We start from the raw sequence: 15,701 nt of genomic DNA on the forward strand, positions 1-15,701 counted from the left end.
TGTATATCATACTCACAATAATAGTATAATACTATATATACATTTGCCTTTTCGAATAATATAATGAGTTAATACCCAAAATCGTCCTCAACTATAGTGGTTTTTCTCAATTTCGTCCTAAACGACTTTGGTGACCTAATATTGTCCCGGACTTTTGTGTTTCGCTCAATTTAGTCCTCCATTTGTTATTCTGTCAAATTGGTGTTAAATAAAAGGATAATTCAGTAATGTCAATATTGATCTCTCTTTACTTTCAACTTGTGAAGTGCGAAATTCCTCTTTCTTGTACGAATTATTACACCCAGAATTACTCCCGGACCTGCAAATCTAATTTTATATTCGCAGTCTTAGGAGTAATTCTGTGAGTAATTCGTAAAAAAAAAAAAGGGATTTCGCAGTTCACATGTCTATGAGTAAAGAGATGCCAATATTAAAATTACTGAATTGTCTATTTATTTAACACCAAATGGACAGAATAACAAATGAGGGATTAAATTGAGCAAAAACACAAAAGTCTGGGACTAAATTGAGCGAAACACAAAAGTCTTGGACGATATTAGGTCACCAAAGTCGTTTAGGACAAAATTGAGAAAAACCACTATAGTCGAGGACGATTTTGGGTATTAACTCATAATATAATTGTTAAATTTGGAACCATTACTTTTTATTTGCCTTTCATATCACATTACAATATATGCACATTTTTGTGCAATGAGCAAAAGTTTAACTTCTGTAGTTTATGTTTAGTTGAGTTACTATGATTTACAATCTCCCAAATACTCTGTCAGGTCGAAGTGTACGTGGGGAGCCTTAGGATTGGGGTTCAACCTTTTGGAAGAATATATGCACATTTCATGGTACTGTTAGGACTCTATAGACTACGGTCCTAATCCTAGTTTATCTCTGTTAATTATTATCTTCTGTATATATTGTTGTGATGTACTTTATGGTGTTTGCCTAATATAGAAATATCACTCTCATCTAACTAGCTAGTTTACAAATCTAATAACAGTTAATAAAGTTTATGGTGTTTGCCTAATATAGAAATATCATTCTCATCTAGCTAATTACAAATTTAATAACAGTCAATAAAGTTAGGTCGGGAACAAAAAAATGTATTGTTGATGTAATTGTTTGTTAAAAGATGTATTGTTTGTGTAATTGTTTGTTGAAATGAATAGTTCATATTATTTTGATTTTAGTATTTTTTTTTATAATTTTTCTTTTTTACTCTCTATTATATTATATTCGTCCCTTAAATAACCATGTAAAAATATAATTAGATTAAAATATTTTATTTAATATTATTGCATATATTTGCTGCATTGTCAACGTGCACTTTAATTTGTAAATACCCATAATATTATTATATTGCAAAAATCCCGCCTAAGTACCGATTAATCGACGCCTAAGCGCTAGGCGCTGGACGGCCGCCTAAGTGCCGTATAGGCCGCCTAGACACTGACCGACTAGGCTTCCTAGGCACCGACTAAGCCGCCTAGGCACTGATTAAGCCGCCTACATACCGACTAGGTCGCCTAGTTGGCCAATTAACTATTGTTCCATTCTTTATTAAATGAGTTATTTCACTCAAAACGACATCGTTTTGAGCGAAATAACCCTAAATTGTTCAAAAGATGTTTTTTTTTTAGGTTAATATTTAATATTTTAGTATTAACTATTGAAGTATTAAATAGTTTATAATTATCTAAGTCTTAAAAATTTTTAAAAAATTAAACAATTTTTTTCAAAATTAAAATTAAATAAAAAATACACAAGCGCCTAGAGGCCGATTAATCCTCATCTAGGCGCCCTAGGCGCTCCTGGAGCGTCCGATGCGCGCCTAGCGATTTTTTTCAACCATGCACATAATACATAACTCTTAAATTAGGTGAAATAAATAGTTCAAATGTACATAGAGAGATAATTTAATTTTCATCAATGTTAATTATTTTCACAACGGTTTTTTACCGTTGTTTTGCGCGGGACTTACAACAATACTGATTTCAACAACATAAATTTTATCTCAAAGATAATAATTTTTAATCGTTATCTATGTGCATTTTTATTTTTATTTTTGTGTTCCTCATTTTTTTTTTCATTATATATACAACCTCATACTTATACATATAATAACTTACCCATATGTACTCGATTGCAAAAATTGTGAGTACAATGGTAGTTCATATATCAAGTAATAGAGTACTAAACTACAAAACATAAGAGATGAATATAGTTAAAATGATAGTCTCTCATTCAAGTTACAAGCAATAAGGGAGAAAATCATATTGAAAATATGACTTATATATCCATTTCTATATTAATATTATTTAGGTTTCCGTCCAAAATAACTTCTAATTATTTATGAAGGACTAAATAAGCCACCACATTGATCCCAAAACAATGGGAAAAGCTACACGTGAGGAGATGGAGAAGTATGACAAGAGGGCAACAACGAGAAGGATTTGCAATGAACATTACAGCTCTGTAATCTGGTTCTGGAGAAAAAAGAGAGCGTTGTTACGTTGCTTAGGCCATTCCAATGGCTATTTAAGTGCTTTTTCCAAGCACTAGAAACCCAATACAGGCGATGCCATTCTTGGATATCTTTCTTTAAGCAAAACACAATCAGTTGTGGTCTTGCTATTGATTGGAAATATAACTTTGAGAATCTTGTGGTGTTCTATAAAGAGGTGGACACAGCAAATTATGTTGTGCAACAGTGTACACCACACATGATGCACATTGTTATATGTTCATAATTATTGAATTATATGTTCATAATTATAAAGCTATATATATATATATATATATATATATATATATATATATATATATATTCATAATTATTAAACTCTATGTTCATAATTATAGATCTATATGTTCACAGTTGGTCCTGACACTCTTCCTGGAGGTTCTCCCACCACCACTCTTGCATCTCTTCCGTTTCTGTTCACCATGCCCTCTTAAAACAGAAAAGCTAACCGGATAGTTAAGATTGTCTAACAACTTAACAAATGAGGATGAGGAAAGACAATAATACCCTTATTATTTTAAGAATTCAACGTGTTTTAATTTTTCCGGTGATCGAAGTGATTAACTTTGGTAGTAAAATAATAGTTGTGGGATAAGTTTTGATAGTAATTAAATATGTGGACTAAAATTGTCATTTTGTTAATACTCATGGGACTAAAATTAGTATTTGCTCAATTATTATTTAAGTGACAATTATAATCAATATCTTCTATATTATTTTGCATTCATATATTTTGAGTTAGCAATTCAACATTCAATCACTTATGCAGTACATATTTAAAAATACACATTGGATATATATATATATATATATATATATATATATATATATATATATATATATTACATTTATTTATATATAATAATTAAGTAATTATTTTTTATATGGTATAAAAACTACAGAGGAAAAAGAAAAACAACAACCTAGACTATCTCTTCAAAGGGAAAAAAAACCTAGCGCCTCTCTGCTGACTGCCTCTCTTCATCACTCACCGTCTCACCATCTCTGCTTCTCTGTCCTCGCACGGACGGCACTGTCGCACCTCGCCAGTCGCCACCAAACACGGAACACCGGCGACTGGTCGCCGCCTCACCGGTCAGCAGGAGTCCTCGTTGGTTCCTAATCTCGTTCCCAGGTTCGTAGTTTGGGTAATTATTTTTTTGCCTTAATTTCCCTAATTTTATTTTTGGAGTATTGGTTTAATTTAAAATCAAAAGACCTAATTTTCCACACATTAATTATCTATTTGGAATCTTTGGACAAGTTAAAAATAGGATCTGTCTCACTATATGTTAATGTTATATTTTAATGTTTTGTAGTTTCTGAAGCTAATAGTCTTGATTTTTGCAGATATTTGGAGCCGCTGGCAATCTCTTTGGATAGAGAGAAATGGTCACTGGTCCAATTTCTGTTTCCCTCATCTTATAGTGGATAGAACCTCAATTTTGAAACAAGTAAGTAGTTGTTTCCAATCCCTCAGAATGTTGATATTGGCACAAGATTAGATGCATACCTTGATTTGATTAATTATTATTTATTTATTATTTATTATGGAGTATTTATTATTTATTATTTATACAGCGGTATATACTTGTCTATGAAGTTTGGAATTGGATTCTCTGTTTCAATACCATGATGTTTGTATTTTAATTTGATGGTATCATTGGTATGGGATAGTTTCTCTTGAAGTACAGAGTTGTTTATTGTTATCTATTATATGTAATGTGAAAGTCAACTATTATTGTTTTTAATGTATGTGGTTTTTGGATGATTAATTGCGAAGTGCTAATTAGAGTTAGGCTCTTGAACATTAATTTTTGTCGATGTGCTTATTGAAATTCCGTGAAGCTTAGTACTGACATAATTTAGTAGAACACTTTGCTTCTTCGCCCCCACTCAAAGGAAATCCTAGCTCCGTCCCTGGTTTTAGGGGACATTTATGAATTTTTTTTTTTCCACAATTATCAAAATAAAATTAGTAAAAAGCTACAAAAGATGCAATTTTGTTGTCTTGATGATTAACAGAAAGTAGTACTGCTTCCCACTATGTATGTCTTTAATGAACTGAAGGATGGATTATTGCAGAAAACAGCATAAAACCTAACCAGAAGCAGTCAGTAATTTCTTTTTTCTTTTGCAGGGCGGGGAATCCCCATCCCCGAAAATGGATTTCTACGCACGCTTGCTGTAAGTTTTGTTTTGTACATTCGATTCTGTGCATAGACAGGTGAAATTAATGGCAAATTCTATAACCGACCCAATGGAGTCGAGTTTGGACCCGCTAGCTTCGGGTGAGTCGGAACAGATATCAGGAACGTCGTTATTTCACCGGAGAATCGAGTTCCATTTGGCCCGCAAAGCATTCAATGGATTTGGGAATGGCAGTGGAGGATTTCGGCTGGAGACGCTGAACCCGAGTTCGAATTCAGCTTCGGTGCCCGACAAAGCTCCTGGGCCGGGCAACCGTCCCTCGAATAAGGGTAGCGGCAACGATGGGGTAGACTTTGATCCGGAGCTCAGCCTCAACATGACATTCAGGAAAATTATGAGAATTGTTAGTGACTTGACTAAAATAAGATATACTTAGCTTTTGCCTTTTGTCTGTGTAGTATGCTTCATAGCCTTAATATTAGTATATACAGATACATATACTTCTTAAACTTATCTAGATACTCCGCATATTTCTGGCTATTTGTATATTTTGGTTGTTTCTTGTTATCTTTTTGGTTCCCTGAATACTTTGGAGTTCTTTTCTTTCGTTCTAAATAATGAATTTGTTTACTTTACGGCTTTACCTACTACGGAATAAATTTTATTATGCTGAGTTTTAGTTATTTGTTTTTTAAAGCAATCACCACCATTGCGGTGAGGGGTTAGATATTCTCTATCAATTGAGAATTTCTATCAGTGGCTAGCAAAATAGAGGATTTTAGTCTTCAAAATTTCTGCCACTTAGTTCTTTATGATCTTTTAAAACATTTTGAGCTACAATCTTATGTTCTTTTTCCTTTCAAGATCTGACTGTAGAGATTTTACAGATTATTTGAATGAATCCTTTTGTTATTTGTATTCATGTTTCAGGGCGCTGGCTTAGAGAATCTTGGAAATACTTGCTTTCTCAATGCAGTCTTACAGTGTCTGACATACACTGAACCTCTAGCAGCATATTTGGAAAGCGGGAAGCATCAAAATTCTTGTGAGTGTTTCTTTCGCTTTCCCACCTATCTCCATCATTTTCCCGAACCCAAAACAAAATTGAAAACTTCATGACTAGGAATAATACCTGACCTCCTCCGAATCTGTGGAACATGCTGCACCTAACTTCCCCATGGCTACTCCAGCCTTCCTATAATTGGTAAAATGCTAAAATTTGAAAGTAGGCAATGGTGCTTGATAAAATGGCTTTCTATGTGCCTTAAAGTTCTTAGTTACCAAGTGGCTGAACTGGTTGCTAGGTTTTCATACAATTGAAACATGTGCTCCATCTCAACTAAAAGCCTAAGCTGATAGTTGGATTGCACATTAATGGTTATTTGCTCAACACATACAAATTGGCAGGTTGGCTCTATTATAGTAAATCCACCTCCATGCAAGGTTTGATACTATATTCACAATTGAGCCTGAAGAAATTACTTATGCCTATTTGATGATATGTCAAGATTATCCTAGAATTCTAAGGGCAGCTGAGTTAATATACTGCTGTATTTTGTAGTCATTAAAACACACACATACTCACATGTTATAGCAACCAAATAATGGAATCTAAGTAATGTGTTCTGTTTTAATTTTTGCTTCTCACACTTTATAGAGTTGTGAATACTTGTTCTTTCGATGATAATAAACATTGAGTGGGCACTCTATGATTTTAGCAGTGTTGGTCTGAATTATAATTAAGTGCAGAAAGCATTGAAGTGAAAACACATTGGATTAATAGATGCTGATCTCTAACCTTTTTTGGGTTTTGATAAATAGGTTTTGTTGTTTTTAACCCTTAACTTGCTTACTCTTTGCATACTCATCCTACTTAAAAAAGATGTGTGCTTGATTTTTGAAGGTCGTAAAGCTGGGTTTTGTGCTTTATGTGCCATCCAGAGGCATGTGAGTCGTGCTCTTCAGGCAACAGGGAGAATTCTTGCGCCAAAAGATCTTGTGTCCAACTTGCGCTGTATCCTCTTAACAGCTTATGATGCATGAACTTCTTGATTTTTGCTACTTTAGTTTGTGAGGGTTTTGGTTGGATGTTTGCATTTGATTTGTGGGTTTCTGTGTTTTTTTGTTTTCTTTTTATTTTGGATTGAATGTCACTTGTTAAAGTTGCGCACCGAGTTAAGCTTGATATGATTATTGAGCAATTGAATTCAAGGGTTCTGGATATCTACTAATTTGTTGACTACAAATGGCCGCAAGTTTAAAGAATTACTTTTGGTACTTGTGGCCAGTAGCTTTGAATGTTTGGAGTTAGCCTTGACTATACATAGGCATATCTCGGAATTTCCGCAATGCTAGACAGGAAGATGCACATGAGTATATGGTGAATTTGCTAGAATCAATGCATAAATGCTGCTTACCTTCAGGAGTTCCCAGTGGGTCTCCTGGTGCTTATGAGAAAAGCTTGGTCCATAGAATGTTTGGTGGCCGCCTTCGCAGTCGGGTAAGTTGTTCTTGGTTGCTGTTATCTCTTATTTGAGGAATTTTTAAGTGACTGAGGTTCACTGCCTCAATTTGTTAACCACATGGTTTAGATTTAGCCAGAATAACTGTTTAGCTTTCCAAATTCCAAGAGAAGTTTGTCTTAATCTTAGCTATATGGTCAACAGGTGAGGCAATGAATCCATCACTAGAGAGATTCCCTTGTTTGAGTTTATTAGTGGTCTTACTAATTTGGAACTATTCAGAAATAGGCTCTCTGAATGATATTTTATTGAATCTGCTTGTCAGAAAGCTATGGTTGTTGCATTTTGTCAACTAAAAATTTCAATCTACTAATAACCGTTTGCAGGTGAAGTGCATGCAGTGTTCCTACTGCTCTGACAAGTATGATCCCTTCTTAGATCTAAGTTTAGAAATAAACAAGGCAGATTCTTTATACAAGGCACTGGAACACTTCACTGCCTCAGAGTTGTTGGATGGAGGTGAAAAGCAGTATAGCTGTCAACAATGTAAACAAAAAGTTAGGGCTCGTAAGCAGCTCTCTGTTGACAAGGCCCCTCATGTCCTTACCATTCACTTGAAGCGGTTTGGTTCACACGTACCTGGGCAGAAAATTGATAAGAAGATTCACTATGGTCCTGTTCTGGATTTAAACCGTTTTATGAGTAGTCCCCATGTAAGTATGACTATCTTTTTTATTTTCGCAGTCTTAAATCCAAAATTGTTCTGGCATATAAAACTACTTTTTAAAATAACATGTTTGCATGTTTTGTTCTTGTCAAACTGCATTCCTTATTTTGCATGTTTTCATCTCAACTAGCTAAAAATAGAGCTGGTTTGATAATATTTCTACAGCTAAAACAAAATATAATTTTTTTTTACTGCCATATTAGACAATTTTGACTGTCAGTGTCAATATATTTTCATTAATACTATTTTTGTTTATTAAAGTGTGATAGATGCTAATCTCTTCTCAATTTAAAATCTAGTTTTTTGTCTAAACATACATGTTTTATCATATTCTATGAAACAAGCCAGGTGTTTCACATGTACTTTTTCTAACCATTAAAAAAAAGTTTCTATGTTTTTTATTATTTATTAATTTGTTTATTTATAATTTCATTGTTTAATGCCTTTCAATCATATAGCACCTTACCCTTACATGTTACCTGAACCCCTTTAAATCCGCCTGTTTAATCCCCACCCCATGCCTAGCATGTAAACACCAACCCTGCATCCACCTCACATTTTGTGATTTGGCGCACTCTCTCCTTATGACTTCTACCTGCTCCACCTGGACATACACCTTGCTTTGTCCATTTCCAAGCTCACCTAAATCCCAATGCCAATTAGATCATGGCTGTATGACATTGGTTTCAATTAGACCCCGAATCGATTTGGCAAATGGATAATGCCAATTTTTGTATTTCCTAAGCATATATCTTTTTATATATATATATATATATATATATATATATATTTATTTATTTATTTATTTATTTATTTTTAAATACATTGTATTCTTTAATATCCTCTCTCTCTCTCTCTCTCTCTCTCTCTCTCTCTCTCTCTCTCTCTCTCCTCACCCATTTTGGCATAATTGTTTGCATAGCCCTCTCCTCCTAGACCAATTCCCTTAGCACTTCAAATTCACTTTATATGCTTTCATTAATGTTTACATTTGCAAATATTGCAGACGAGTGATTTGAAATATACACTTTATGCTGTACTAGTTCATGCTGGCTGGTCCACTCATTCTGGCCACTATTACTGCTTTGTTCGCACTTCTAGTGGGATGTGGTATTCCCTTGATGATAATCAGGTATAGTGACAACTTTAGTTTTCTCTTTTCTCTTTGATGGTATTTGACTTGAATTAAGTATACTACTTCTGTCATAGAGTGTACACTTGTGATAGTTTTGGTGCCTCTGTTTCATAAACTTGTATGATGAGTAGCTTCTTTCTCTTTAAATTGTCCTGTGTTTGCTACCTGCAACTGCGTATGTGGGTTTTCTAGTAGGATGGCTTCAGTTTTTGTGAACGTTTCATGTTAAGGATGCAAGTGGCATTTCAAGTGGCGTGAACAATATAAAATTTATCTCCAAGTATCACAGTTAGACCATCAGTTTCTTGATGTGAACGTGGACTTGTTGAGAACAGTGAACAATATAAAATTTATCTCCAAGTATCACATTTAGACCATCAGTTTCTTGATGTGAATGTTGACTTGTCGAGAACAGGGAAGATCAACATGATCTCACATGCATGTAATGCATGAATCAATTTACACCTTTGTTCCTGTATTCTTGCCTGTTCTGTATAACAGTACTGGTGTACTGTTATGGTCTACTTCATGGGCAGAAGAAGGAAGAAATGGTTCCTGTATTCTTGCCTATTCTGTATATAAGCTGGGTTTGCTTGAGACCCAAAACTCCCTTAGTCCCCTTTTGGGAATTAAAATTCTGCTTGCCATTAATCCAGTAAATTCTCCCTTTTTATTATAGGCAAAATACAAGACTCCAATAACTAATACTCACTTCAAGACTAGATAACTAGTTAAGACAAAGACTTCTAATTGAATCAAATATTTGGAACACCTAAAACTCCTAAAAGACTAAGAGTCTAAGACAACTAACTATTAACCAATTTGAATATAACTAAAACATCTAATAAATAATTGATAAAAGTATTTTTGCCTTCCTGCATCATATACATGTTCACAGCCTGCATCATGTTCCTGCAATTTATGACAGGATTTTTGTTCATTTCTTACATGGTTTGACACTTTGACATGATGTGGCTTCTTCATTTTTAACTTTCAGTTTTTAGAACTATGGCCTGTAATTGATTTGGTTCCGATGATTATCTCCTTTACCTTCTTGGATAGACATAATATGTCATTGCACTTGAAAAGAGAAGTTTAGAGTCTATAGATGGTACTTGCATGCTTCAATTAAGAGATTATGATTCCAAGAACATGCGTCTTCTATGCAATGAATAGGTCTTCCAGGTGAACGAGAGAAAGGTGTTGGAGCAAAAGGCATACATGCTTTTCTATGTTCGAGATAGGAAAAGTGCTTTGCCTAAGAGGCATGTTGATGTTGCACATAAAGACAGCAGTTTAATAAATGGTGTAGGAATTAAAGAGCATAAATGTGGTTCAACAAAGGAAGCTTCAATAGCTGCTGGAATATGTTCTCCTCCAACTGCTACATTGGGTAATGTGTCAGATGGAACTCATAATATTTGCAGAGTCCCAACAGCAATGACGAGGCCTAGTGGTTGTGATACAGATGTTAGGATGAAAGATGTGAATGCCCCAATGCCTGTACTTTCTAAGAATAGTACCGTGGATAAAGATTCATGTGGCTCTATTGTACTGCCGTTAAGCTGCAATGAGGATGTAATCAATGAAAAGGATTCGAGTAACAACTCCAGTCACAAACCAGACGATGACAGTATACCTAAAAAATCTTTAGCTAGGTGTAGCAAGGGAAAAAGTATTTCTGGAAAGGTAGCTTCCCTTTCATCCATGTTCAATTCTTCTTTGATGAGGTTGATTTTTTTTTTTTTTTTTTTTTTTTTTTTTTCTTTTTCCCACATATCTGAGACATTCAATATCATGTTTAGGTATTTGAACTTGGTGAGCAAAATCTGAAAGAGGCAGGCCAATTAAAGTCCAATCAGGAATGTGGTGATGATACTCAGGTATGCCATGGTATTTGAATGTGCATTTGCTTAATTCTAAATGTTAAAACAAATATAGAAAATGTTTTCCTTATCTGTTTGTTGTGGAACTATGTTTCAGATTCACAGTTTCTCCAAGGGAAATGAGACAAGTGAGATTGGATCTGATATATTAGTTACCCGATCAGACCCTTTGAGGACAAGCAAGACCATACCACTGAAAGCCAATGGGAAGACCAAGCTGAAAGTTAGAAAGAAGCAGCCTTTCAAGTCACATATCACCAGCATGCATCTTAGTTCCATCATCTTTGGTAATGCATTATATGTGAGAAGGAAGAGAAAACAAAAACTTAGAAAACATTGCATTTCACACATCAACAATAGGAGGAGTTTGGAGTACTTGAATGGGGAACGTGCCCCGCCAAGCAGCTTTGGTCCTACTTCTGATGTAGAGGTCTACAATTCGGGTGTAAAAGATCAACTGGAGCAAGGTAGAATGGTTAATGAAGTACCTAAAGAGAGAGCAGGGAATGTTGAAACTGTACTTATGACTGATAAGCAGCTTGTAAAAATGACTAGCTCCACCTCATTAGGGAATAAATTTGATGTTGGAGAAACTATTGGTTTCAAAGATGTAAAGCAGAGTGGTCTGATGAAAATGCTCACCAGAGGATTAGAGGAGACAACAGGTCAGTTATTACTTTCAAGTACTTACTCCACCTCAATTACCTTTAATTTGTTGGAGCTCAGCTAAAATTGATTTAACCATAGCTATATATAGGACTGACTTGTTTCGTATCTTGTCTTATGAAGTCGTAAGTTGGGATGGCAAACAAATTTCTCCTTTGGACGTTACTGAACCAGGAAATGAGTGTGTCAAAATTGGCTACATTGGGGATGAATGGTGAGTTCTGATCCATTCTTGCCATATAAACAAACAAAACATTCTATGACTATTCATATTCGCAAGTCTTAACTCTTAATTCTTGTAATTAAATGTGTTAATACCATTTGTGTGCAGGGATGAGCATTATGATCAGGGTAAGAGGAAGAAGGTAAGGAGTTCCAAACTTGACTTTGGTGGCCAAAATCCATTCCAAGAAATTGCAAGCAAAAAGGCAAAGATGAAGAGAGCAAAGCTGGCCAATCAACCGGTTCGTATATGACTTAGTTTAAAAGTGTGTCTAGACATTCATTCATGGAGGAAACATATTCTGGAGGCTTAAGAATCTAAAGGCCGGTGTCCACCCCACCCCAGTTTTGTATGTTGGGGATCGAGTTTCAAAACATTCATCAGTGTGTAGAGTTGGAGAGATATATGAGCATCTTGTCTGAGAAATCGGCCAAAGATTATATCTTCCTCCAGGCCATTTTGCAGGTTCATCTTTTGGTCTAATTTTTGTTTTTTTTTTTTGTTTTTTTTGTTTGTTTTTGTTTTTGTTTTTGTTTTTGTTTTTGTTTTTTTTTGTTTTTTTTTTCCTCTCCCTCCTTTTCTTCACATATCCTAGTTTTTTATTTTTTCCTCATGTGACAATAAAGTAGTGCGAAACTTCTTGATTTGAACAATAACTTCTTGATTTGAACAATTAAATTTATAAAGTGTAAGAATTTTTTCCTTTGTTAAAGATGTGACTAATGCTTTATAAGAGCATTAACAGTAGTTATGATTTTTTTTTTTTTTTATGGTTTTTTTGCATTACCGTGTTAGGGTTTGTTTGTTTGTTTGTTTGTTTTTTTTGTTTTTTTTTTTTGTTTTTTTTTTTGTTTTTTTTTTTTTTAATTTTAATAACAAAACATGAACTTTATATATCTACAATGGGGGCAGTAACTTAATTGGTTGGAATTCTAAACATGATATTAAATGTTCTATGTCATGCGTAATTTTCTCTTAAAAATAATATATTTAAGAATGAAAAGCACATGCATGCATTCTAAACATGATATTAAATGTTCTTGTAAGTAGTTTAGTTTTGGTGGGGGTTAGTTTTATGACTTTTGGACAGTGAATGACAGGTCAACACTACCGTTAGAATGACGAGAATATAGAAAAAATGTAAGAGAAATATATGGAGAGAATATATGAATTATGTATCAATGAATATTGTTTGTGAACAGGGCCGTTCCAATAAAAGTTGGGGTCCTATGCAATATATTAATTTGAGACTATTTTTAAACTATTTTTTCAAGTAATTTTTATATATAAATAATAGCTGTTCAAAAAGTTGTATCAAACTATAAATATTTTATAAAAAATACACCTAAAATTTCATTCAAAAAGTTGTATCAAACTATAAATATTATATAAAAAATACATCTAAAATTTCATTTAAAAAGTGACATGCGCCGTGTACATTTAAACGCAAAATCATTTACCAAACTTTGATATCAATTTCTTCCAAAAACTCATTTTCAATGGAGATTAAAGCTATTCCATTGAGTCTCTCTTGCAACACACTCGACCATAATTAAGATTTCAACAATTTCAATTTTCAAAAACTTCTTTCTGCAGAGACAACAATAATTGGGATAATCAATAATATTCGATAGCATTTGGAAAATAACCCATCTGTTTTAATGACTTCAATACTCACTGACCCTATCTTTTCTTTTGATAATATATCTCTAAACAATTTTAGCTCAATATACAATTCATTTCCATCAATATCACTACACTGTTAATCTCTCTTAAGACCTGCTAATTGATATTTGGGAATTGAATTAAAAAATAAAATAATGGCGATTGCTAATTAGCAGAAGGTCCTAGTCGATGATTCTTAATTGTTATTTGAGATTTAAGAATTGAAAACCGCCAAAAGTAGGGAAGGGAATCAAAGGATTAGGACACACACACACACACACACACACACACTTTTTTATTGAGTTTTTAACGCAATTGCCAATTGGGCTCAATTTCACCTTATCACAAATTGGTCCAATCTTCTTGCACTTAGTCTGAAATCCTGTATACTATATATATATATATATATGGGGGCCCTATGCGGTCGCGCATGTTAGACATGCTCAGAACCAGCCCTGTTTGTGAATATTGAGAGTTGTCTCCTCTCCTCTATGTGAGAGGTCTATATATATATATATATATATATATATATATATATATATTGGGCCTAGAGCCCTACAAGGAATAAAAATTCTAGACTGCCTCATATTGGAAGTCTTAGTTACATTGGGACTAATAAGTCCCATCCTTAGCGAATTCTTGAGTTGTTCCGTATTGGGTATCCATCTTGAGCTTCTTTGATCTAGTTACTTTTTTAGGTCGGTTCATGTGGCCTAGGCCTAGTATACTATCCATCAATGAGTGTTGATGACGTAATGCCGATGCTCCAAAGCTAAGAGTCAGCATTTTGGGGCACCAGAAAGAGTTTTGGTTTTCCATATGAACTAGGCATGCAATGGTGGCATGAAGCATGGCTAGATGGGACCAAGTTGACTAGTTCGAGTTCTACTTATGTAGCAACTTTAACTAGCTTTGGCAATCTATCGAACACTTTTAGGTCAAAATCTTCTTCCGAGTTGAGTTCTGTCTTTCGATGTAAGGTGAGAAATATAAATAGAGGAGGCTAGAGTGTAGTCTCAATCACTTTGCAACGACACTCATCCCATACCTCTTGTATGATGTGGCCACTACTCATACAAAAGAGTCTATACAAATTTTGCTTCCAATTCAACAACAACCAAGACAACATATCAAATCACTTCTTCCTAATTGCAATTCAATATATTCTAGCATCCATCATGAGCTGTTCTAATCCAAATCCCTAAGCAAGTTTAGCCAATCATGATAACAAATGAACACACAAAATAGCATTGAACAAAGGTAGGAAATGGAGAATGGATAGGAATTAGAGATGAAAAAATATAATGTTACTCATCAATTACACTTTGTAGTCTACAATCCAAGCTCCAACCGATTTGACTTAATTACTTAAAAAATCCGCTTGAACTCGCCTCGAGTTTGAATTTGACTAGACTCAAATCAAATTTAATTGAGCAACATGCGAGTGATATGACTTGTTTGCAAGTCTACTCTTTATGCCATTAATATGTAATATTATGAATTTCAAATGCTAAGTATATTTACATTTAAATACTTGAATTATTTTACTATCTTACATCCTATTTAATTGTCATATACTAAATCAAATGTATAAAATCATTGATATAACATCCGTTTTAATTTGATTTCTACTTTCTTTGTGGAAAAAACTTGTGGTTATAGCATGTAGAGCTCCCGGGTCGATTTTATCTGGACCGGATCATGATTTTTAAGAGATAAAAAATGAGTGATTTTTCAAAGGATTTAAACATTGTGTAAAGGGAAGTGATGCATGAAAGTTCTGTGGATGGATTATTTTTCACTTGCATGTGTTCATGAGTGGAGATTGAGCATAAAATTTGGTCAAGTAAAATCTCGTTTTCTCACTGGATCTCAGTTTTCTATGGATTTTCCCTTCATCAATGAACATTTTACCGGCCTTAAAAATCAATTTGACTATGCACAAGTTGTTGACTCAAATGCAAGCTCTGCCGCAGGCAAGAATTTCATTATTATTGTTGTTACGTTGTTGTTAAGAGGGTTGCATAGTATTTTGATGACATATACTATTAGATTATTATTATAAGATTTTTAGTAATATCATTATCAGTTATAATGCACACAGTTATATAAAGTTATAACATGATTCAAATGTGGGGGAGATACAATTTTTTAAATTGATCACTTCACGATTAAATGTGACAAATTTTCAATAATTAAGTAAATTCGATCAATTTTGAACTTGATAATGTTGTTATCATCTATTAAACT

General features: G+C 33.9%; 1 protein-coding gene across 1 annotated transcript; it reads left to right on the top strand.

The window, feature by feature from the left end:
• Nucleotides 1-3,447: 3,447 nt before the first annotated feature.
• On the top strand, nt 3,448-12,285 carry LOC109179889 (ubiquitin carboxyl-terminal hydrolase 23-like). Its single transcript, XM_019329364.1, has 13 exons — nt 3,448-3,671; nt 3,887-3,990; nt 4,677-5,090; nt 5,618-5,732; nt 6,591-6,701; nt 7,015-7,187; nt 7,536-7,862; nt 8,883-9,008; nt 10,188-10,700; nt 10,817-10,894; nt 10,995-11,562; nt 11,687-11,777; nt 11,895-12,285. Exons 3-13 carry the CDS (start codon nt 4,773-4,775, stop codon nt 12,037-12,039), a joined length of 2,565 nt encoding a protein of 854 aa, XP_019184909.1. The 5' UTR covers nt 3,448-3,671; nt 3,887-3,990; nt 4,677-4,772; the 3' UTR covers nt 12,040-12,285.
• Nucleotides 12,286-15,701: the final 3,416 nt, after the last annotated feature.

The sequence above is a fragment of the Ipomoea nil genome, unplaced genomic scaffold (assembly GCF_001879475.1).
Source record: "Ipomoea nil cultivar Tokyo-kokei standard unplaced genomic scaffold, Asagao_1.1 scaffold0980, whole genome shotgun sequence".
NCBI classification, from domain to species: domain Eukaryota; kingdom Viridiplantae; phylum Streptophyta; class Magnoliopsida; order Solanales; family Convolvulaceae; genus Ipomoea; species Ipomoea nil.